General features: G+C 35.1%; 1 protein-coding gene across 2 annotated transcripts in view; it reads left to right on the top strand.

The window, feature by feature from the left end:
* trim33 (tripartite motif containing 33) overlaps nucleotides 1-26,993 on the top strand; it is a 52,910-nt gene that overhangs the window by 19,510 nt on the left and 6,407 nt on the right. For both annotated transcript variants that reach the window (XM_056464019.1, XM_056464020.1), the window contains exons 7-17: nucleotides 4,030-4,176; nucleotides 4,422-4,539; nucleotides 6,857-7,227; nucleotides 9,976-10,149; nucleotides 12,411-12,620; nucleotides 14,868-14,994; nucleotides 15,986-16,049; nucleotides 16,322-16,445; nucleotides 19,954-20,321; nucleotides 22,707-22,830; nucleotides 24,986-25,060. In XM_056464019.1, coding sequence (XP_056319994.1) covers nucleotides 4,030-4,176; nucleotides 4,422-4,539; nucleotides 6,857-7,227; nucleotides 9,976-10,149; nucleotides 12,411-12,620; nucleotides 14,868-14,994; nucleotides 15,986-16,049; nucleotides 16,322-16,445; nucleotides 19,954-20,321; nucleotides 22,707-22,830; nucleotides 24,986-25,060 — 1,902 coding nt within the window. The remainder of the gene's footprint in view (nucleotides 1-4,029; nucleotides 4,177-4,421; nucleotides 4,540-6,856; nucleotides 7,228-9,975; nucleotides 10,150-12,410; nucleotides 12,621-14,867; nucleotides 14,995-15,985; nucleotides 16,050-16,321; nucleotides 16,446-19,953; nucleotides 20,322-22,706; nucleotides 22,831-24,985; nucleotides 25,061-26,993) is intronic.

A 26,993-nucleotide genomic window follows, 5' to 3' on the forward strand; every position in this document is an offset into this window, starting at 1 on the left:
AGACAAGCGCAATGGTATTTTTGATGTTTTGTGCCACGTTTAAATAGCAAATCCATTTGTACCACTTTGGACTCATGAGTGTGCTGGTCTATAAAGGAGGTGTGTTAAGGCGCATTGTTGCTATTTTGAGGAACTGAAATAGACCGCGCGATTGACCAACTGAAAGCAGCGCAGTTGCTTTCTGTTGGTTATCTGTTAGTGTTAAATATCTTTACATTTAAAAAAAAAATTAAAAGATTAAAATGTTACAAAATTGATTATTTTCTACATAAAAACCACTGCCTCCATGCCTTCATCACCTCGGGGGGCTTTTTTCAGTTTATTCATGACAATTTGCATTTGTATAATGTTATTATTATTAGCAGTTAAATTTATTGCATGCATATTTATATTTGTTTTAATAAAAACAAGCTTAGATTTGTCCATCTGTTGGGTTTTAGAGATGTCTGCATCACCATATGCGGCATAAGAATAGGATGCGTGTTTGGATATAACTCAGTTGTTTGACCACACTTCATTATTATTGTTCATTTATTCATTTGCTGGAAATTAGAACTGAATTTAGAAGCGTTCAGTTTTTCATACTCACAAAGTCGGCCATGTAAAAAGCGAGATGTGTGATGAGACTTTGGTTTAATGCACGTTATGCTCAAAACACACCCATAACTCATTAAGAGAACACACACAACCCTGTCGGACCATGCATTGGGGCGCAAACCTTATTTTTCCGTCCTTAAAATAATTAAAATAATTCTGAAATTTCATTCGTCCTGGTCTTAAAAGGTTCTTAGTCTTAAATTTGTGAAACCCTGCATATATATATATATATATGACTGACTTTCAGTCAGAGTTGAATGTGAACACAAAATTTAGCAAAATCTCTCGAGACTTGAGAATAAACATGACGGATGAATAAATGAATAAAGATTTGTTCTGTTGCCACAAATCGACAAGCTGATCCTCCATTTCTGCTGTCCAAATCCATGCCACTTTGTGATGCGCCATGACTGTGTTTGTTAAGCTTCTGTCAGCTTGCTTTCTGATTGGATGTTGCTTCATTTCACGTGATAATCTCCAGCTCGTATGCAAATTTGTCCTTGGGGTTTCTGATCGTAATTATTAAACATGTTAGATATTTCAGATTTCGATCAAATTAAGTCACTGTTAAAACGTCTTACACCACAGGAATTTCAGAAGGAGAGAAATCGGCTCAAAATCAGCTTGATTATCTTGTGCGTGCCCAGCCCTACTTAGATTTAAGGGAGATTGGGAGGGGTACATTCCCAGAAGCATTTCAAAAATAGTAATTACTGATATACCGAATGACTCCTTTTTTGAGTGACTTGTTTCTTTGTAACTCTGCTTTGTTAGTCATTCTACAGCATTATAGCAAGTTTTAAAGTGTGAAAAGCATATTAGAGCCTCTTTAGCATGCGTCTAGTGAATGTATTGAGATACCAAATCAGTCTCTGGTGATCCGATCACAAATGGTCAGCCGAGATGGATTTTGTATCCCAATGTTAATTGGATTTCTTATCGCATGTTAAGACCCAGTGAAAACAAGGTGAAGTTTTTATAGTAACCACTCAGTGTGAGTTTTGTCACTTGAAGTGCTGCGGGGGAAGCTTTACTGACGGTGTTATTTGGAGAAAAACTGCTAATGCAAGAATGAATGAGCAGTTTGCCAATGAATACTGCAGAAACCCAACATCAATTTGTACATAAACGAAACATGGCAAAGAGAATGGGACAACTACATCAACAACAAATTACATGAAATTAACCTGAAAATAAATGAAAGACATTTAGCAAATTATAACTTTGAGACCAGGCATGATTAGACGGTCTATACCAGATGTCGAATTGGACATTCTAGGTTGACACATTCATATTTATTAAATAACGAAGAATCACCTAAATGTAATTACTGCCAGACTGCTCTTACCATCAAACATATTTTGTTGGAATGTAGAAGTCTAAATTCCATTAGACAAAATTTTTATAAGGAGAGTACTTTGATGGACATTTTTAAAAAGGTACCACCAGGAAGAGTTTACAATTTTTTTTAAATAAAAAATAGAACTGAAAAATCATTATTAACTTTGAATACATTTTTGTGGGAATTTTATCTATTTATATTTTATCTATTTGTCTAAGTAACTGTTTTAGTATAATACGAATTTGTTTTTATCATGTAATATTTTAATGTATATCCATTTGGCCACGAAATAGACACAAGTTGCTGATGTGGCAATAAATATGTAATAAATAATAATAATGAATACTGCAGGACGGGAACAAACCCCTCTGTGAGGGACTCAACAATGCATCAACATCTGAAGGATAAGGATGACATATTTAAGGATGAATTTTTGGCACTGAGACGGATGGATTTAGACAGGCTAAATGAAAGTGACAAAAAGTGAAAAATGTAAATTGGCAATCGGAGCTGTTGTCCGACACCTACAACAGCGTTCTTTAGGGTTTAACCCAAATTAGACCCAGTCGACGCCTCTGACTGCAATTCACACCGCTGTGTGATGAATGATCCCTGCTGGTGGCACTGTGTTTAATTATGTTATATTGGCAGAGAATTTTTAGTCGTCTCATGACTGATAAAGCTGCTCCTCAAGTTAAGTAAAAGCAAAAGAGGCCATGGGCACACCTGATGTCACAGGTACTATATGCAGAGTTTGCAAATGGAGCTTATTTAGAACAATAACATAGACATTGAGTGATTACATGGACAACAATAATCCGATTTTAATGCGATTAAGACAATACTGATTAAGTGTTTACCATGTAAATTTTTTTTATTTTGATCACCTTAATCCGATTAAAGTCATAATCAAACTAAACAGAAATGACAGACATGTGAAGTATTCCTATTTTAATTGCATTATTGAAGTGCACTACAGACATAACGCCGCAATGAAACTATTACCGTCATGTAGGATTTTCGCTGCATTTGGCGACAGGATACTCCATACACATACGGCTGTTTGACAGTATTCTCTGCACCTACCGAGGCAATGATGTTAATCAAATTATGTGCTATAACATGTAAAACGGGATCATGAAAAGATTGTTCAAAAAGCAGCTCATGTAAACATCTTAATCATATTATTGTTGTCTTCAGATTAAGGCTAGTCATATAGGCATAGTCAATTCCACATTCTTTAGGATATGAGCTCTTGGGTTTGCATGGTTTCTGCGGTAGTAAAAGTGACTGTTTGAAAAAAGAAAGCTGGTTAAAAACATATATTTGTGTGAATTTACACAAACAAACATTTGGGGTAATTGAAGTCAATTAAATATGTTATGTTTTTGTAATCATTCTTGTACTTTTTTATGCTAAAATATGACATATTGTTTCTTTTATTTGAAAAATGTCCAGAAAAAAAGACATTTTGTGAAATTGTAATCTGGAAAATTTTTTAAATTCTGGATACAGCTGAAGACACGATTATTAGCCCTCTTTTTTATTTTATTTATTTTTTGTTGTCATAGTATTTTCTCTTTTTTTTATTTATTTTTTAAAATCTTATTTTAGTTTGGTTAGAATAAAAAAATAAAACTATGTAAAAACTGATTATTATTATTATTATTATTATTATTATTATTATTATTATTATTATTATTATTACCCATGGATAGATGGATGGATGGATATATAAAGATAGATGTATAGATGGATGGATAGAACGATGGATGATGCATGGATAGATAGGTGATGGATGGATGGATGGATAGATGTATAGATGGATGAATGATCGATGGATGGATGGATAGATAGATAGATGGATGGATAGAACATTGAATGGATTGATTGATTGTAGTCCAATGACCTGCCTAATTATTATAACTTGCCTAATTAACCTAGTTAAGCTTTTACATTGCACTTTTCATCTTGCAAAATAACCAGTAAAATATTATTACCTAAATCTATTCTTAAGACCAATTAGTTTTTCTTTCTTTTGAGTCATCCCTAATGTTATTCTTGTTCCTCTTGATTTCCTCCATCTACAGAGTGTGACCAAAGAGAGGAGCATAAAGCTGCTGAGCCAACAGAGGGACATCGGTGTTCTGGCCCAGCAGATCATCCATGTGCTCAACTTCACCAACTGGGCCATCACTAACGGCAGCAGCACAGCCCTGCTCTACAGCAAGAGACTGGTCAGCCATGCTTAAATCTATCACAAAAACAAGATTCTCTAACATTCACTAATGTGTCTTATGTACTGGAACTTCACCCGTCAGCAATTACAAATGCTGTGTTCATTATTTCAATCACGTTGCTGTATTTGAAATCATGTTGTTTAATCCGAGTCGGAGCCTTGTTTAGTTCAATTACTAAAATGACAAACAACATTGCTATTGTTGATTATTCTTTCCTTTGTTTTTGTTATTTGGCACTGTAGATCACGTATCAGCTGCGTCTGATTATGAAGGCCCGTGTGGATGCTGTACCTCCAGCTAATGGAGCAGTTCGCTTCTTCTGCGACCCAACCTTCTGGGCCAAGAATGTGGTTAACCTTGGTACTGACTTAACATGCATCTGAAATCTGGTTTTATAGCATATTGAGACCAAAAGCCCATTTGTACCAAGTCCAATTTTTTTTAAAACATTTAATTTAATTTAATTTAATTTAATTTAATTTAATTTAATTTAATTTAATTTAATTTAATTTAATTTAATTTAATTTAATTTAATTTAATTTAATTTAATTTAATTTAATTTAATTTAATTTAATTTAATTTAATTTAATTTAATTTAATTTGCAATATCAATATCTAGTGCTGTAACGGATCACAAATCTCCCTGTTCAGATCACATAATTTTTTTTTTGTCACGGATCAGACCATTTTTTGCATCAGCCAAAAAAAGGAGGCAAATGTCATTTGCTTTCCATTTATTACAAAAACAGCACTGCAAGACACTTGGTTTTAACAAACATAACTTAGATGCTGTAATTTGATTAAAAAATAAAATGAAGAACTAATCAGCTGAATTAAAATAAGTTGTAAAAATATTCAGTACTGTGAAAAATTTGCGGTACTGTGTATTCGCAGGTCACGTGTTCCGAACCGTGGGTTGTGATCTGTACGAATCACGGATCAACCATGATCTGTTACACCCCTACTGTTGTCATAACACTCTATTCAGGTGCTCCGTGATGCAGTTTGTCCTCAGTGTTGATTATAATTATTTTATTAATCAGGGTTTTCTTTCCCAATTAAATGTAAAAATGCATTTCATGCTTTAAAGTCCACTGATCACTTTTTTGTTTTTTTGTCTGTAATATCCTAATGCAGGATTTAAGTTTTAGTTTTTTAGAACACCATACTGTATTATTTACCATTTTATTTTCATTGAACATGTTAAATATCAAACATGCAGTACAAGTAGCTTTTTATTTTTTTTAGAGCAAACAAAACTCGTCGCACTCATCTTTATTTTTATTTTCTATAAAAATATATGAATAATATAAAAATAAAATACAAATATATAGTAATATTAAGTAAAAGGTGTATTAATATATAACAGAAAAGAAAAGAAAAAAAAAAGGAAAAGTTCTACTCTTCTAAAATAATCGATGCATCCATCTTCTTTATGTGATCTAAAACAGGTTGAGAAAAAACATATCAGTACAGCCACTTAGAGTATATCATATTTTTCTTAAGGTCAATTGGTGTAAAAGTTCCATAAGCCATTGTTTAAAGGTTGGCAGAAATCTTTCCTTCCGTTTGTGCAATATTAGGCCCAATCCCAATTCTATTTTTATACCCCTTCCCCTTGGTCCTCAGAGTGTGATGGGGAAGTGCTTCAAAATTTACCCCTAAGAAATGGGACACCACTACAACACCTGCACACGTCATCATATGCCATTGCTATCTCTTGCTTCATATGAGATTGACGATCGCAACTGCTGTTGCGTTTTTTTTTTTTTTTTGGTATTTATCTTCAGGAAGGCAACAATATCATGTTGTCATAATGATATAATGTGGCAATAAGATCGTAACTGTACTGTGTATTTACACCGTGGCCATATTCATTTATGTTAACACGAAAACTACATTAACATTATAGCAGACACTGTAAAAAGCTCATTTCCAGCCACTAGACTTTTCTGACAGGGTATTCAAGTGTCATCGAGTGACCGAATGTTGTGAGACTGCTATACAGGAGTTATTATTAGAGATTATAGATATCAAAATTTAGCGGTTTTTGTTTTAGACTTTTTTTTTAAAAGCATGGCTGTAAAACACAAACGCCGTTATTAATGTATTAAAACATATGTTTGTTTGTTGTAAAAATTCATAATGATGACAAGAATATAATTTTTTGCATCTCCTGACTTCCATGTGCAGCCATGCTGCTGTATTCTGAGAAGTCTCTGTTTCGAGGGATATCTAACTCTTCCCCTTAGCCCTACGCCTTCAAGCTAAAGAAAATTGGGACAAGGGAAAGGGCTAAGGGGTGGAATTGGGATATGGCCTTGACCTTCTAGGCATCATTTTACCATTTATTTTTTTAACAAATGCTGTTTATCCAATTTTATTTTCTCATTTATTAAATTTCTATCAGTTACATTTTTTTCAGACTTGGTGTGAACAGGCGTTTTTACATGCTTTGATTAATGTTTGTTCTGGCCATTTTTATTTAATATTTTATCTTCTTTTTAAGTGTTATTTTTTTCTGAAATATACTACAGCCTTTTTAAAATCATTTTTAAAAATAAACAAGGTCCATTATATCATAATACATTTGATCTCTTTTTATTTGATTTTATTTATGCATTTTCACCTTTTTGTTCTGGCAATATTTTTGATGTTCTCTCTTTTTTTCATTCAGGCAATCTAGTCATTGAAAAAGTTGCTCCTACTGCTCCTCCGTCCAACATGATGGTCAATCAGCAGATCTCTCCTGGTCACAACCACCCAGGTAAGCACTCAGGACAGATCAACCTGGCCCAGCTGAGGCTGCAGCACATGCAGCAGGCAGCGATTGCTCAGAAACACCAGCAGCAACACCAACACCACCAACAACAACAACACCAACACCAACAACACCAACAGCAGCAGCAGCAACAACAACAACAGCAGCAACAACAACAACAACAGCAGCAGCAGCAACACCAGCAACAAATTCAGCAGCAGATGCGCATCGCCTCTCAGATGTCCCAGCATCCCAGACAAGGAGCTCCACAGATGATACAGCAACCGGTAAGTTAGGGATTAGCTCTTTCCTACTTTACATGTCTGGTTTGTTCTGCACCAGGACAACTGTGTGTGCTCGTGAAGCTGGTTGCACAATCAAGTCTTAAAACATAATCTTAATATTTGTCAAAGAACATTTTTTTTGAATATTTACCAGGGCTGTGTGATATTGAAGACAAATATGAAATGTAGTGGCATGATAATAATAATAAAGACTTATTACTAGGCCCACACAAAATCTGAAGATTTCCGCAGATTTTTAGCCCATCATTAATTCTGTTTATTTACTTGAGTAAATGTATGTAAATCTATATTTATTCACTTTTTAAATTAATTACAGTATTATTATTGACTAATTTGAAAATGTTCATCTGATTTATGTACAATGCAGTTTTTACAGTAATTTTTTCTGTCTTTTAGTAAATATGTTATATGAGAGACTTGTTTTGTTTACCAAATAAAGTGAATCAAATTGGATTTGCATTTTAAACATTAAATAAAAGTTAAAAAGATAATATTTTTTATTTCACATATTAAGGTTTTAGTTATGATATTCCCAAAATAATTCAGCAGAAATCCGCAGATTTTTACCAAAATTCTCCGCAGCAATAGCAAAAATTGTCCGCAGATTCCGTCTGGCCCTACTTATTACCTAGTCATTAATTCAGGCAAAAGAAAGTGAACCACCACATTTTACTGTAGCATAAAACAAATCAGACAGTTTAACATCCTGAACAAATATGCACATTTATTGCACTGTGGTAACATTTACTTTTGGAATAGTGTGGTTAAATTCTGGCTCAACAGAAGATGATCAGTCACATGGAGATCTATGCAGAAACCGAATTATTACAATCAGCGTGAAAAAACTTTTTTTCCCCATTGCCTGCTATCTGATCCCAACATTAAAGGGGGACTACTACGTGAGGGGTTTAAACACAGTTGTGTGGCAACAGTCTGGGAATATAGCCTGCTTTTAATGGTAAAAATTGATTCATTTATTTTTTTTTATAATCAGATGTGATTAAAAACAGTCTGCAGGAACACTTTGATTGACATTCTTCCTTTGTACATGTCATCAGAGGGGGAAAGCCCCGCCCATTAGTGCCAACCTGTCCCTCATTTGCATGAGACATTAGCCTTGTTGTTAAATCTGCCACTATGCTGACACACAAGCATTTGAAGCTCCGCCCTCTTTTAAATAGAGCACAATTTCATGTGAATTTAAAACCATCAAAATGACAGGTACTAGGTACCCTTTGCAAAGGGTACCTAGCATGCCAAAAGGGTACCAAAAGGCAGAGCTAGACGTGCAACTGAACACTATTAGTTTACAGAGATGCGTCACTCGCTCGTGCAACTAGCAGAATGAAAACAAAGAAACCGCCAGTTTTAAATACACAGCCGAGAAAATACACGTAATACTATATACATATTAAAATGAGCCGTGGTCGACCCGAGCTCAAACAAACCTTGTCGTCATCTTGATAAACAGCCACAAAGCCAAGAAGAAGAGCGGATTTTTCCCTGTGTCCCGTAGTTTTTTTTACAAGGCTGTCTAAAGCGCGAACGGTTTCGCTTTCTCGCTTGCGCTCACGTGCGCATCTATGTTTGAAATAACAAAGTTCTTGAGCTGATGATAATAATGTGATTATTGAAGTGCTTCTGACATCCGATCCTGTCATAAACAGACACGCAAGACTGACGTGCGAAAAAACTAAGGAGAAGCTATAAAAAACAAAGGAGCAAAGATTCTTTCAACCTAAAACATGAACAAACTGCCATGTTTAACTATTATCATCACCTTCTGGACTATTATGAACTGGGAATGGCTGGGAATCATTGATCTGCAGTTATGATTAAATCATGTTGATAGAAAGGTTAGTCATGAACATTTATACACAAGTATTTATCTGTATAAAGCATTTATGACATTTTCTGGAGTGAGAATGACGTCGACTGAAACTTTGTCATACACCACGCTCACCATTGATACTCTTTTAGCAGTGGAAATGCAAGCCTGACAAAGGTGACCCATATCGTACTGTACTTTACCACTCAGTAGCAAAAGAGTTATAAAACATTATTTGTGGGATATTTCGAGCTGAAACCTCACATAGACAGACTTGGGACATCAGAAACTTATTTTACATCTTTGTAAAAAGGGGCATAATAGATGCTCTTTAAGATAGTGGATGAAATGTATTTTTAATAAAGTTTCAAACTGTGTCAGTAAGAATATGGTTGGTTTATAAACCAGGCACAAATCTCTGCTAGGTTTCAGAAAGATTGAATGTCTAATATAGCTGTGGCTATATTAGATCTGACAGTGAAGTCGCACCAACAAGTGTGATTGAGTTTTATTATGTGATCATTTTTGCTTTGCCTGTAATTACAACTGGTTTAATATTTACTGAGTATTCATGTGTTTTTGACCAAAATCCTAAAGAATGTAGGCTGCCAAACACATGCAGAATTTGACTTGTGAATGTGCACACAGCTTTTCTTCTGAATACTGTCAGCAGTGGGTGTTTACTTGATCTGTAATCTCTTGCACATGCAGTATTCAAACAGAATGTTCTGATGAGGGGCTCAAAACAGGACAGAAAATAACTTTAATTGTAAATGATGATGTTTTTTGATGTAAAAAGTATAATAACGATTTAAGCGGACCTCATAGAACACTACAAAATAAGAGTTAATGAGCCCTTTAATAGAACAGGATGTAATTTCTTTCTCTATGTGTGTTTTCAGCCTCCGAGACTCATAAGTATGCAGGCCCTCCACAGGGGTGGAGTTAATGGCTCCTCCCACATGTTTCCACCTCATCACCTGCGCATGGTGTCAGCGCAGAACCGCATGCCTTCTGCTCAACCTCGACTCAATGGCCAGCCGTATCCCATGATGCAACCTCAGCTTCAAAGACAGGTTAGTCAAGACTTTTGCAGGTCACAAAACCACAAAAAATCATATGCTACAACATTATGCCTCATTCACACTAGCAGCGACTTTGTAGCTGCCTGTCGCTCTGGGTGCCGATTGAACCATCGTGTGCATTCCCACGTTGAGGTTCCTCAGGTAATGTTTATGGTGATATTCACAGAGAGCGAATGAGTTGACGTGCCGCTGAAAGTAAACATTTTTCAGAGGAGACACTAAATATGAATGGAATCAATACATAAACGCTGATTTACAAAGATAATCAAGAGAAAAAGTGTGTTCTCTGTCATTGCGGCTATTTATCTACTGCAATTGCAGGTCTGTGTAGATCTACAGCACAGAGAATACAACCAGCCTCTGTGGGAGCTGAGAGAGGATCATGTGAGCTCTACTGGTGCTCCTATTGGCTGTCGCTCAAGAAAGTCGCTCTTCATTTGCATAAAGATGAAGTATCCACAACTTTGTCGTGTCACTCGACAGGCCCATCTTGTCGCCAACGATTGTTGTCGCTCGCGTAGACAAAGGTCACCAGATGTTGCTCACTCTCCGTTGAAATGAACGGTCGCTCGTCGCTTGAATGGACCTTTACTCTTTTCTACTTCGCTGTTGAGAATCTGAATTAAATAAAAGCTAAATCAATCAATCGCTGAAGACAGCAGGGAAATAAAATAGCATGTTATATGTATCTTCTCTAGTTCACTGTCACATCAACAAAACCTTAATAAATCCTATTTTAACATTAAACTCTTAAGTTTGACTTAGTAGTGAGTAATATGAAATACTAATAATAATACTTGCTGCTACTTCTACATTACTATTCTAACATGTAACGTTTAATATAAAGACTTACTCTTTTTATACTATGTTTTTGTATGAGAAAAAGTACTTTGCCTTGCTGTTTTACCTAGTGTAGCTAGTATAGTTCTTGTTGCCAAACCTAGTGGTTTGAAGGATACCGGTAATGTAAGTATTTATGATACATACTATAGTGGTAAAGTAAGATTTAAAATGACAGTGAATTATTATTTTGCAGCTGCACTGTGATCCTTGAATAGAATTGCACATTAGACTAGGCCTGTCACGATATCTATTTTCTGTTGTACCATATATCATTGCACCAAAATATATTGCGATAAACGATATTATTGTCATTTTAAGACCATTTTATGCTGCTCACTATACAATGTCAGAATGACAATATACTATCATCACAATGTGAATACACTCTTACAAAGAACACTATATTTAATTCTTAAGAAGATTTCATTTAATTATAGTCATTTTAACAATTTAATATTTTTAATAAATATTTTAAGCCATTGGAATCAGAATGTGAAAACGCATATCCTAAATAGATAATAATAAATGTTAACAAAAAAAGTAAAATGTACCAGAGGCTGCGATATTTGCTGCCAGATCCATTTAAAGTTGTCAGGCAAATGAAAATATACTATAGTGATTTATAGTAATACTATAGTGTTTTTTTAGCCATACTAACACTGACACCTCTAATAGAGGTAGAGATGTTGCACAATCAGCTAAAATGTTGTTAGAATTGTTTTTTATGTATTGGTGATATGTATTGCATCACCTAAAATAATTGAAGTCATGTCCATGTGTTGTGCAATAAGTCGATATATTGATTATTGTGACAGGCCTACATTAGACTGTGATTGTACCTCACATAAGTGAGTGAGCTTGACAAACCACCTGTAGGAGACACACTTTCTTCTCCATATGCATCAGACTATTAACATTCCATGTTATTGGGAAAATATTGTGCAATCTCGAGTGTGCTCCATGCAGATGAATGGGCTTGATAAACCACCAGTGTAAAACACTCTGTCCTGTCCATGTGCACCAGATAATTTCCTACGAACACACTCAGTAATATTACAAATATGCTAAACTAACTTGAACTTGTCGTGACTTCTATATAGTGATGATCTCTGAATTTAAGTGCTTTTTTTTTACTATTTGTAAGTCACTTTGGGTTAAAGCACCAGCTAAATGGATGATGTAATTGTAAAGGTTTTAATATGATTTATTTAATATGAATAAGGATTTAATATTTTAATATGAAATGTTTCTTGTTCTAAATATGCCTTTTGTCTTTGAAACAAACACACACACACACACACACACACACACACACCATATTCTGCCTTCAGAAATATGTAAATGTACCAGCTGTTTGAAAAATGTTTTGCCGTTTTCCAACACCTGTCCCTCTTTTTCCCCCCTCTCAGCACTCTAATCCTGGGCATGCGGGTCCATTCCCCGTGGCGTCGCTTCACAACATTAGTGCTGCCAACCCCACCAGTCCCACCAGTGCCAGTATGGCCAATGCCCATATTCACCGTGGCCCTTCCAGTCCTGTTATCACCCCTATAGAGCTCATACCGTCAGTCACCAACCCTGAGAATCTGCCCTGCCTGCCCGACATCCCTCCTATTCAGGTAAAAAAAAACATTGTGCATTTAAAGTGTGCTTGACAAACCACCTGTAGAAACACTCTTCGCTCTATAAAATACACTCCTGAATTTAGCACTTAATTCTCTATCGAATGCAGTTTAAACTGGTTTAGTGCTGTTCGATTTATTTTTGTCTTTAGCACTAAAAAGGGTTACTAATGTTATTATACTTCTATTATATCCTATATAGCACTGACTTTATAAATATATATATTACAATTTTTACTTCTAAATTTATAAGTTGGAACCCCAACTCAGTCAGACCGTTACACAGTTCCTTCTTGTGTGTATTGCCTCTTGTTGAATCGCTGAATGCTTTCTCCATTGTAAGACAAAAGCATCTGCTAGATGACTCAATGTGACTTTACTATTGCGGTTTATCAATTTAAAGGCATAGTTCACCCACAAATGAAAATAACCTCATGATTTACTCTTCCTCATGTAGTTTTAAACATGTTTTCGTTCATTTGAACACATTCTGTTGAACACAAAAGAAGCTATTCTGAAGAATGCGTAGTAAGAAAAAAGGATTATGAAAGCCAGTAGTTGGCAGTAATTAGATTTCTTTAAAGGACCATGAAACCCCCTGTCTCAGCAGGGTGTTTTCACACCTCTAGTTTGGAAAAAAGGTTGGGAATGTAGGTGGGAATGATGAGTGACGAAAGAGGGAAGGGTTTGCATGAAAAGGGGAGTTTCAGTACGTGCACTAGGGCTGATTTTCACAGCGGCAACACAAACGCAGGGGAGATGAACAGCAATTCAGAGAGCAGCATTTACATCGTATCTGAGAGCTGTGTTGAAGTGGAGGATTTTCAGTCCATTGTATTAATATGACTGTTAACTTAGTAACTAAATAATTTTGACTAAGGTATGTCTATAAAAACTGAAAGAGTACTGCTGACGATACTAACTAACTTTGCCATCTGAATAAACAAACAAATAACACTGGTCACACACTTATCAAATCTGTGGAGACAGGACAATCAACACAAACTGGAACCGTGTCTTTTTGTTTTAAAGAAGACGAGTGACAAATCCGGATTTCGCCATTCCAGATGCGAAAAGCTCTCGGGTAAAAAATGTTCCTTACAAACATGTTTCTGTCGCGTGTTAGCAGACCACTGTTATCCACAAATGTGGGTCCACACGCGAGCTGTGCTCTCATCGTGGGGAAATGGAAACAAAACCTTCATTGCGGCACATTTATGAACCTAACACTGACAACCCGGGTCTCTGAACAATTCTTACGGTTGGCAACACAACATGGCGTCTCTCTGAACACTGTAATGGGTAAAAAGAGTCTCTGAAGCTATATCGTGCAGATTAATGAAGTTGCATCTCGTTCACAATAGAGCGCACTGATTGGTTCGAACCAAGTCTTTTTCATGAATTAATGAACAGATGTGCTGAAAACTCAATGACACCACTTTGTACTGGCTGGTACAATAAGCCAATCTCCATGCTGGAATTTACACAATGATCTAATTGCTGTGACGTATCTTCAAAATTTCTTTTTAAACCGGAAGAACGAATTTGCTCTAAACAACGCAAAAACAACCAATTTTCACTGTTTAGCTAAATATGTGTCCTAATAGTGTTTTTAGCAATGTGGGACAGATATATGACTGTCAACATCTCAAAAAAATTCCTTTTGGTGTTTCATGACACTTTAAAATATATTCTTTTGTGTTCACCAGAAGAAAGACACTCAAATTTTGAACAAGTGAAGGATGAGTAAATGATGAGGTAAAATTAATTTTAAGGTGAACTATCCCTTTAAGTTAGCAGTTATAGACCTGGCCCGATTAGTCAAAGATTGCAAGTTCAGATCCCAGAAAGTGTGATCATGAGGGTACAAATCTAATAAATGGGTGGAAATGCAATAAAGATTCTAAATTTAATAACTTGTGGGCCTAAATCTAATAAAGCAATTAAGTGTAATAACTTTTAAGGCCCAAATGCAATAAACCCCTAAACATAATTACGTTTAAGGCACCTAAGGCAACAGGACAAAGACAATCTCTGTACTTGGATCTGTTAATAATGGTTTTCATATAGCAGATGCTTCCTTTACCAAAGCTAAATTAAACAAAGCTCAAACTGACTGTATAATTTATTTATGAAAAGAGACATTCAGGTTGGAGGAGAAAACTAAATATGACAAAATAAAAAAAGAAATAAGACAAAAAGACTTTATTTATTTATTTGTTTATTTATTTATTTTATCTCCAGCTTGAAGATGCCGGTTCTAGCACACTGGATAATATCTTAAGTCGGTATATTTCTGCCAATGCATATCCTACTGTCGGACCCACAAACCCCTCGCCGGGACCTTCCACACATTCCCCAGGATCGTCAGGTACTTCAGAGAAAATGTGGAAATTTCTGCTGCAAAATGTTGACATGAATTGTTTTGCATCTAAATGTCTGTATAGGTTAGCCTGTTTTGCATAATGTCATGAAATATTCATGCAGATGCGCGTTTTTGTATGTATGATATGCTTATATATACCATACTACCCTGCCCCCTTAGCTACTATATGGCTATAACTATCATTCAACCAACCATATGCACCAAAACCCAAGGGCTAAGGCTGTGTTAGCTCTGCTGGCGCCATTAATTCCTGCTCAGCGCTTCAGGTTCCTTATGGCATAATCTGCTGTCCAACCATATGCACAAACCCTGAGGCTAAGACCGCATTCTGCTGCCCTCGTGAATTTGTGCTCCGTCCCAAATGGTGTGCTACCAAACTGCCTCCAAAGCTCGCTAGCGTATTCATGCAGTTCACCATTATTGCTTTGTTTTGATCAATGATTATTTGAAATGATCTTAATTGTTGTGCACCACTGTTGTTATTGTTAACGAAGACTATTTTAAGTGGAAATTAAATAAATAGAAAAAATAATTACTATATGAGAAACTTCAAAATGTAAATAAACCACTTTCTAAAACGTTGTGTTACGTGAGCTTTTAATTGCTATCCAAAATTGAATGGTCAATAAGATTAGTAAAATATTTGAGTTAATAAACCCCTTAAGACTGTTAAATGCAATTACTTATGAGACATAATTGACATTCAGAATTGTGTGTATTTGTCAGCATTATTCATTGGCGTATTTTGAGCACTATGTTGATGTTTTATAAAGTTGTAGTATTTGTTTTTTTTTTTGTCTCTTTGAATTTAACAGAATTATTACATTTATTAAATTGTATTATAAGAAGTTAAATAGACCTTTTTTATGTAATTTAAGTTGTGCTTTGTCCCCAGTTAGAACAATTTTTGCTCACTTGTGACTTTTCTGTAGATTTGATGTGTTTTAACAGACTCTCTGTGTCACTTTTTCTTCAGGTTTATCTAATTCTCACACTCCAGCTCGTCCATCCAGTACATCAAGCACAGGCAGTCGGGGCAGGTCAGCGTTCACTGCAGTATTTTTAATGTTTAAAATAGACATACTTGTTAAAGAGTTTTGAATTATATTACTTGTAAGGCGACAATCTAATTATTTTGACCTTTTCAAATACTGGGATGTGTTCGATCAGAGATTACATTTTGAGTGTAAAAAATTCAACAATTGTTTATTATTTTTTATATTTATTTTATATTCATTAAATATATATGAATGCATTTGAGTGGTCTCCAAAGCAAAGTTATAACCTGTCATTTATGTTTGTGTGTGTTTAGTTCTGGAACCACAGTGGACCAGGTGAAGGTCAAACAGGAGCCAGGAGTTGAGGAAGAATGTAGCTATTCTGGAGCAAACGTCAAAACTGAACGTACTAAAGATGGCAGACGGAGCGCTTGTATGGTAATCACCTTTAGCTTACAGTTTTCTTAGAACGTAGTCCCACATATTTCCATTTTCCCTCAAATTAACTTCTTACAAAGTGAAAATATTTGTGAATTACTTTGAGGACCTAAACCATATTATGGCCCGTTTCCACTGAATGAATGAATGAATGAATGAATGAATGAACACGACATGCAGTTTGCATTGTGAATGAATGGAGAATGATTGACCGGCGCGGCGGCGGGAAGCGCTGAACTGAACATGAATTTAAGCACAGAATATTTATCTGTACTTCACATTAAACTATAGAATGAATTCAGAACATTTGGGATATAGTAGGCCTACATGACAACTTTCTAGTGACTTTTAATAGGCTACCTTCATGGCTTTTGTTGGCATATAAATTACACGGAGTATAGTGAACGCGCAAGATCAGATTTGGATTTGTACCAGCTGGCTGATACCCGATCCAACAAAAATGTGTGGTATTGAACCGATATCCGATCCAAGTATTGGGATCGATGCATCCCTATTTATTAATGCAACATTAGCACCTGGGCTAATTTTGCTGCTAAATAACTGCAGTCAACACATTGATCACTGCACATTCTAGTAAGAATGTAGCAAAAACATTTTAGTACAGAAGTAATGCATACGCCGTCAGCACACCGATTCATGTAAACTTATTTCATAACAGCATAACACACAGAAGACTTGCTCTGATGAATATTTACCACTATGATGGTGCTCGCTAGAAAGCTGCTCAAAATCCTGCATTTTTCATGGCTACTGGCTCATCTTGGTTATCAGATGTCTCCTTTGCACATCTTCACTGCATTCACCTGAGATGATGTCTACACATGCTATTGTCACAGCTCCGCTGCTGCGCACTTCACAGTTTCTGTGTGCTTCACGGTTCATTCACAAAACATGTCAGCATCTACGCTTTGCAGAGGACAACAGCCAGTCACATTACTTTTTCACATTTGCTTAAACATGATTTTTATTTGCATGGAGCGACCTAACTAGCATTTGTAGTTCCCTCAAAGCTCACGTGAATCTCTCATGCTGACATAAGAAAAAGAACATTTTAAAAATGACTTTAAAGGGCACCTATGGTAAAAAATCTACTTTTCAAGCTGTTTGGACAGCCATATGTGCATGTATGGTGTATAGACTGTCATATTGGGGTGATATAAGCACACCCAGTGCTTTTTTTTTCAATTTAACAACATAAAAAACGGTGGACCAATTGAAGCGGATTTCAAACCGACCGCAACTTTACGTAGGAAAGCGGTCCCCCCGCCCACCAATATTGATTGACAGGCGCATCATCATATCCTCAGTTTGTTGATTCACGTCCGCCATTTTCAGCGTGAGTCGAAGCGATATCACTAAAGGAACACCCTAGCTCTATTTTTAGATGCAAGGCTCATTGGGCTCAACACAAGAGCAATATTCTCCACATTATCGCTCTAATCGGAATTATTGGTTGTATCTTTAGGTAGGTTTGCAAACATGTGTACTTCTCATCGAGTCTACCTTATACTTCAGCCGTTTGCATTTCTCGCGATCCCAGAAGCTCCCTGTGATCTTAACTAGCATGCGTTTTAGAATTCTAAACATAGGTTTCTATCAGGGTACACTCAAGTCGACGGCTGTGCGCCACGGACCGCTGCTAAAATTCAAAAATGCGTGGCGCGACGATTCGGGACACTTCATGTCTCTGCCGCGCCACAGAGAGTGTCTGGTGTGCCGTGTCGCGGCTTCGAGCGGCGCATCTGGTGCCTCAGTCAAAGTTAATTCAGTGTGCGTGGTTATTAGTTTCTGTGTACAAGCTCGGCACTTGAAACTAGCACACAGTTGGCTGTAAAACTGTACAAAGACACATATGATTTTGTACTCTCTGCTTGGTCTGTGTCTGAGTCTTACATGTACGACTGAATGCTGTACCTCTCACTCCAGCTCTGCCTGTCAGACTCTGTTGCAAATGCAAAGCGGGTGAGCTGATGGCCACGCCCCCTTGTTACGTTGGCAGGAAGCCGAAACTAATTTACATGTGAAGCAACACACCCATAAATCAGCGAGCTGTGGACACGCCCCCAACATGACACTTTTTAACACATTATAATAAAAAAATCTGAATTGTGTTTTAAACTGAACCTAAACTGGCACACTCAGAAGAACCATAATATTAATATTAAATCATAAAAAAGAGGTAAACTATGGGCCCTTTAAATAATCTGAGGGCAGTTTCATTTAGTGACCCACCTTCTTGTGCATTAGTAGCTTTTTTTTTTTTTTAGATGTTAACAGATTTGTGTGTGTTGAGCATCAGTTAAGACAACGTTATCACCTGTTAGCTTTAATTGTGAGGAAAACTGGATAATTTTAAGCTTTTGTCAGATAATTTTTAATTTCGTCTTCCGGGTTTAAAATTATTTTTGGGGTGGGATCAAAATCGGTTACTGAAAACTGCAAGTGAAGTGATAACGCGTCGGTTTCTCATTATTATTCATTGCAGAGTTTTCCAATGACTGGGTGAGATGCAGTCGTATGTGTTTGTTTCCATGATTCACAGGGTTTGTTGCATGTTTTTCCCCGTGATGCTGTCCGATACAGCAAAGCTGTTGATTTGCAGCAAGCATGTTTGTTGGGAGAGCTGTATGAGAATTTGAGAATGGCGGACTTTGTCTTTTATCAGTGGAGTTCATTACCATCAGAATTGCATTGAGAAACATCGCCTTTATCCATGTTGCTGTGTTCGCACACATTTAAAATCCTCCAGATTACCGGAAGGGATAATGGTTGGAATAGACAGGGCAAGAGACTGCATTGCTATCCAGTGTGTCAGCATTCAGACCCGAGGACTGAGGAGGAGAGAATTCCTCCTTATTTATAGTGTTTATATAAACACGATTATCTTTTTAATGATAGAACAATTTGTGGCCATGTGTATATGAAATTATGAATGACAAATGTAGCAGGGCATTACATTACTTACTGTTTATTTCTTTACATTTTAACTCCTCACGGTTTGTTTCATTTTGTGAGCCAACTGACAGTTCGCTCCATTGTTTTTTACCTTCACTGTCAGCCACGCCCACTCCACCCTCTGCTCACAGCGCTGCTCCACGCCCATCTCGGAGCATTTTTTTGTAAAATTCTGAGGTATTCTTGAACTAAAAAAGGGGGGTTTCATGACCCTTTAAAGTCGACCAGTTGGTTAGTCTGTGAAACCCTTACTTCACAGACGCATACTGAGACACATTCGTCATCATTTTGAGGACATATTATCATGAGGACTCTTTTGGAACAATTAAAATAAATGGAAACTCTGATTGAAAATGTTGGTTGTTTTTCCCCATATCTACAAGAAAATATGTACAAATGTGTTTTCAAAATGCTTCCAGTAAAAAATAAAAAATTTCAGAACGTTTTTTATTTTGACCCTCAGGCTCCCAAGAGGCTAAACCTGTTCTTTCTTCACAATGTCTTTCCTTTGTTGTTCTTCCTCCTCACACAGATGAGCAGTCCAGAAGGAAGTTTAACTCCCCCTCTCCCCATCCTCGGCTCCGTGTCCACCGGCTCAGTCCAGGACATTTTAAGGACACTTGGTGAAAATGTTAAATCTGAACCACAGAGCGTTCATCTCTCCTCCTGCACGAACCCGAACTCCAGAGCACCTCTAACCAACGGGACCAGCGGGTCGAATGGAGGCCAGCGCGGCGGCACTGCTAATGCTAACAGTCAGACCACTGCGGGAAAGGAAGATGACCCGAATGAAGACTGGTGTGCTGTTTGTCAGAACGGAGGAGAACTGCTGTGCTGTGATCACTGTCCCAAAGTCTTCCACATGACCTGTCATATCCCAACGCTCAAATCCTCTCCCAGGTAAAGGATGGGGCTTTATTTATACATACGATGCAGCACATTCAGTGTTATTGAATCTGAAAGTTTTTTTAAGGAGTCACTTAAAGGTGCTGTATGTAAGTTTTTGACTCTTCTAAAGCATAAAAATACCATATGTTTGCAGATATTTAAGAAACATGCTAAGTGAATATTGTTGTTTATCTAAAAAACAATGCTGAAGTCAGATATTCTGCTTTGAAACTGTGTGTTACATGCCGGAACGCCTGTCTTTTTGGTTTTGGTCTCTTAAACCTGCCCAATGCCAGTTTAGCCAATTATATTTCAGCTCTCTCTGGAAAACTGCTTATTTCATTCATTTAGTTAGAAAGGCTCTATGCATTCCCGATAAAAATGCGTCCTCCGATGGACAGTAGCAGACTCCAAAATGAAACGCAGATTTAGAGTTCCACATGAGGTTATTAATTGACAAATATAAATATTACGAACGTAAACATTAGGTGAGCAGGTTACATTGTAACCCCGTGTCCTAACAACACGCTACGTGACAAGATTTGCAGTGATAAGCGATTTGCCTGTTTGCACCAGACGAAACATGACAGAAATTTTAATACAACCATTCAGAAGCACAGAATAGTGCACTCACTGCACTCCAACGAAATAGGAAGGTTTATAATCTAATTAAAACATATTAAACCTCTTTAACATTATTAAATGTACATGCTGGATCATTCATATGTGTTGGTTTACAGAGTCACAGTTCTAAAGTTATTTTATTTTCAAGATCTGAGGTGAACTATCTGCTGCTGCTTTCAGTTGTATGGCAATAAATGTCATGTAAAATGGCATTCAAACTCACATTATTAGCATTTAACACTGAAAGAAAGCACACAATGTGTACCTGAGGTGATCATTGCCAGTTTCTGTTGTTCAGCTGCAAGAAATTGCCATTTCTAAAATATAAATTGTAAATATAAGTGTTGGTTAGAACAAAAACTCCATATAATATGAAGAATATAGCTTCTATTGCGTGCTGTTGCTTTTATTTTGAACACGACTTAAATCAGCCTTTTGGCTCAATAGTAAGGCTCACTTCTGCTGTCTTCAATCTAGCAACCTGCGCTTGCATGTGTTTTGAACCGGGAGTCCAATATCTAGTCTAACCACTGGGTGTCAAACTTACACACTTCACCTTTAAAGCCGGTTGACTCTTGATTCTTGGCCAAATCAGTTTCAATAACAGAAATAGTAGAGCATGTGACATTAGCATTTTAATCCTAAATTATTTTATCCAGCAACACTTTCAATAAAGGAGAAAATTGAATGAAATAAAATAAATGCCAACAAATTTTGGCTTATAAGCCTTCCTCGGGGATTATCGCATAAAAGACGTGTGAATATAGCAGCGTTTCCATCCAACGAGTCAAAGTAAACAAAAACGTCACTTCCTGATTAACTGGCGCCAAATATCAACAGTAGAAACAGAATTTGCTGCTTTAAGAGAAGCTGAGCGAATCTTTTCTTCATGTAATATATGACTTGCGTCTCAGAAGGCAATCCTGACACACAGTGAACGCACAGTGGCGTTTGAAGGCGTGAGACGCGGAGCACTGCCGCTCTTGATTCTAGAGATCATTAATAATGTAATAACACTAATACTGAAACGATTCTGGCGTTTTAGAATGACCAAAACATTTCAGATGTTTTAAATTGTGCTCAGCCGCTGATTTGTCCATTCACACACATTTTTATCATCACATGATTTTTCATAACAAAATCACATGACCTTTTTACATGCACATACTGGAATTTGTTTGGTAAAAGTGTTTCCATCACAGTTTACGCGCATCTTTTCTATCTATTTTTTATTAAATAAAAAGTTTATTCTACTCAGTTATGCGCATATGCTTTTTATGCACATTTTCAAAATGTATGCGCATCTTGGCATTTCCATCAACCATGTTTTTATACGCATATCTAAAATACAAATAAAAATGGATGAATGGAAATGTAGCTAATGATGCCTAGCTTTAACTTGTGGGTTGGCATGAAAATGCGGTGTAATAATAATATGTTATGGAGTTTGAAAAAACATAATTTTTTCTCAACTCAGGAAAACAAAAAGTGTATGAAGAATGAAATTACTCTACATGTAATAGAAGCTGTAAAACAGAGGAAGAAGGCACTGAATTTACCTGGGGCTAATTTGTTTATTCAGTCTTGACCAAGGTCATTTGCATATTGTAGTCGTAGAGGTTCAGTGGTGTAATATTCTGCTTAATGCTACATGTCAAAGAGAGTAAAAAAATGTTCTTGCTTAATTAATTTCAATTGTTTTTAATTATTAATTAAATTAATATTTAGATATAAAATTCAGCATTTTAATCTCTGTTTGTTGGTTAATTGCAGTGGAGATTGGATGTGCACGTTCTGCAGAAATCTCGCAAATCCAGAGATCGAGTACAACTGTGATGACGATCCACCCAGAAACAAAGACAAAAATGAGATGGCGATGAGTCCAGAAGAACAAAGGGTGAGTCACGCTGACAAACAAACACAATAATACTCAGAAATTGAGTGAACAAAGGTGAACACTTTTTACTAGAACCACAGATTGTAGATAAGCCTGTTCACGCCAACAATCATTTCACTAACAATGGGTTTTTCACTGTACAAAAGATATTGAAGATTGCTTGCAGTTTGCTTTCATTCAAGGGATAGTTCTCCCAAAAATGAAAATGTTTCCATCATTTACCCGCACTCAAGTGGTTAATAATGGATTTATTTTTTCTGTTGAACACAAAACAAGAATTTTGGGGGGAAATGGCCATTGGCATTAATGGTAGTCAAATTTAATTGGCATTAATGGAAGTCAATGGATGCTTTTTTCCCCAACATTTCTCTATGTATCTTCCTTTTTGTTCAACAGAAAAAATTGGATGTTGAGTAAATGGCAGAATTTTCGTTTTCAACTATCCCTTTGAGGTTTTAAAATAAAATCAGTACCGTATTTGTTTGACATTTTGTTTTTGTAATCAGATTATTCATAAAAATCAGTACCGCTATAATTTCTATATAGTTGCATCACTAATTCCTTTACATTTTAGAAAGATTTGTAAAACTATATTATTCTAGTGATCAGATTTGTTTGAAATTACTACCTTAAAGCATAATTTTATCAAAGGTTTTAAAATGTGTATTTATTTGATCAATGATGAAGCTATTCTTGACCCATCTTCAGGGATCAACTTATTCTTAGCAGCATATAAATAAGAGGAAATGTAACATTTCAGTAGTTATAAACAAATGCAAAGAAAATATACATTTTGTGTTTGTACTGAGCAAGCACAGATCTGCATGATGTGACAGTAGCTATGCCTCCATCCATTTATGTGGTCATTTTGGAATATTGCATAAAAAACATACATCATCGCCAACGCTCTTTCATAAATGCTCAGCTGTAGTAACTCATTCTTCAGCTGTTTGTGCATTTAAAACAAGAAAATAAGCAAAATAAGTTAAACCAAGTTAAACAAAATAAAATAAGAAAAATAACAAAAAAATACAAATAAACAAAATAAAAAATACAAATAAACCATAATAAAAAATACAAATAATCCATAATAAAAATAAAATATAACAAAAATAAAATAAAAAATAAACAAAATTAAAATAACAAATAAAACAACAAAATAAACTAAATAAAAGTTAAAAAACGTAAAACAAATATAAAAATAAGCAAAATAAAATAATAAAAACAAACAAAATAACAATAAAATAATACAAATAAAAAACTAAATAAAATAATAAAAAGTAAACCATGATAAAAATAAAATATAACAAAATAAGTTAAAATAACAAAAACAAAATAACAAAATAAACAAAATAAAATAATATAAATAAACAAAAATAAAAATAAACTATACTAAACCTAAAATATAACCAAATATAATAACAAAATAATATAAAAATAAACAAAAGAAAAGTTAAAATGATAACAAAATAAACAAAATAAAATAATAAAAATATACAAAATAAAAAATACAAATAAACCATAATAAAACTAAAATATATCAAAATATAATAACAAAATTATATAAAAAACAAACAAAAGAAAAGTTAAAATGACAACAAAATAAAATAACAATAAAATAATACGAATAAAATGACAAAATAAAATAATAAAAAATAAACCATGATAAAATAAAATATAATAACAAAATCAGTTAAAATAACAAAAATAAAATAACACAATTAACAAAATAAAATAATAAAAATAAACAAAATAACAATAAAATAATACAAATAAACAAAATGACAAAATAAAATACTAAAAATAAACCATGACAAACATAAAATATAGTAACAAAATAAAATATAAAAAACTAAAATAAAATAATAAAAATAAACAAAATAATAAAAATAAAATAACAAAAATATAATAACACAATAAAAAATAAAATGACAAAATATAATAATTAAATAACAAAATTAAAAAACAAAATTAAATTAACAAAATTAAAAATAAAACGACTAAAAAATAATATATAATAAAATAATAATAAAATAAAATGCATTATTGTAATAAAAAATAAAATGCATTATTGTAAAATTGAAAGACCCAGCAATAACAATATATTTTCAGTTTTTGCAGACGATTGATCTTTTTTTTTCTCTCTGTTTTGCAGCGATGTGAGCGTCTGCTACTGCATGTTTTCTGTCACGAGCTCAGCACAGAGTTTCAAGAGCCCGTTCCTACCTCGGTGAGTTCCCATCCAGCCCACAAGATCCTCATTTCCCCATAAACATCAGTCGTTTCTGATCAAGTGTTCTTTAAGCGCAATACTCAGATGTGTAATTGCACCATTGCTCAGTACGAGCTGGGATATTTAATTGCTGCCTCTCCGCTAGAAGTGTCATTAACATCCTTGCAATAAAGCTTAAAAAACAGCAGCATCGGTCGCATGCACTTCAGTCGTCTGTTTTCAAACATGTATTGAGCCTCTGGGCTGTTTCATGCTGTTAAATGTCATGGTGGCAATACAGTTCTTGTATAATTACATTATTGAGTGCAGTAATGCAACACACTGATGAGTAATCATTTTTATCTTATATACCCGCCTCACTTTGCTCTTAAAAAGCTCCTCCTAAATGCGTTCATTTTAATGTTATATTGATGAACAGGTTTCAGTCGTTCCCCATTTATAAAAGGCAGCTTCTCAGCAAAGGAGAAGATTCTAGGGAGGGAGATTGTAGAAACCTAAATAAAAGGCTGAGCTCACATACATTTTAATTAGACTTAATTATTAATTAGACTTAATTAGAGTTAAATGGATTGAATTATTAAAATTCTGTTTTTTATCACCCTCTTCTTAGATTATTAATTTAATGTTATTTATATTAAACTAGATTTAATTTTTTATTTATTTATTTATATTTCACTTGAAATATTGCCCTATTTTTATACTATACAATGACTTTAAATGAAATATTTTTAAATGTGAATCCTACGGTAGCCAAGAGAGCTAAACGTGCTGCAAATTAAGAAAACACATGCAAATACAAAAAACGGCAGCAAGTTAAGAAAACATCTTTATCCGTTTGACAACACATGCGCGGCAAATCCTCACAACGCATACACTGCATTTTCTCACAACGCAAACAAATGACAAAAGTGCAGTGCATCTTCTCACAACACTTGCAAATAGAACGAAACACAACGGAAATGTTTTAAGGGGACCCTAAAACGAGACGGACGCTGCTGCGAAATGTTAATTGTGCCGTGACTATTGCTCAGTGCAGTTGTAGGTGATCTTTTAAAGGTGAGATTTTTGGTTTATTTTTAACATCCCGATGTTATGTCAGAACAGCAAATCTGTGATTTCCTCATTCGTATTGAGCACCGATACATCCTGTGCTCACAGCTTCTGCCGCGCTACAGAGCAACATCTGAATAGTTTCATTTTAATTAACACGCGAATGTGTGTCCGGCGAATGTTACTTCCAACTGTCTTATGCGCGCCACAGTTTAAGGCAGCATTTGTCTCATCTCATCACAAAGGGGCAAACAAAACCTACAATCCTTGCACAACCTACAGTTTTATCTGTTATCTCTCTCTTTTGTGAGATTTTGGAAACCAGAATCTAAATTTAGCGGGAACGGTCCTGTCGGGTAGAAAATAATTCTAAGCGGGCAGCGGGTGAACAATGACTGAACATACAGCAGGAGCAGTCGAGTGCGGAATAAAACCTGTAAAAAATCAGTCCAGCGCAGACCTCTAATTGATTGTGCTTTCTTAAATTGCAGCGCGTTTACCTCTCGGCCACCTTAGAATCCCTCCAATATTTAACAATTTTTATCAAAAGTAAACTTTAAAAAGAATTAAATTTCTATTGTATATGTTGTTATTATTTATGTATTTTCTTATATATTATTTATTGATGTTGATGAAAAGTGATATTTATAAAATATTGTAAACTTGATGTTTTTTTTTTTTTTTTGCCATGACATGACATAGCCAGAGAAGCTGATATGACAATGAACTCAAAACTCTCTTACATAAAACTTTTTTTAATCTAGTTATCTTTAAGTTTGAGTTTTAAATTTAACACTTTATGAACAATCGATATATATATATATATAGATATAGATATATATATAGATATAGATATATAGATATATATATAGATATCGAT

This window comes from Danio aesculapii, chromosome 8, assembly GCF_903798145.1.
Source record: "Danio aesculapii chromosome 8, fDanAes4.1, whole genome shotgun sequence".
Lineage (NCBI taxonomy): Eukaryota > Metazoa > Chordata > Actinopteri > Cypriniformes > Danionidae > Danio > Danio aesculapii.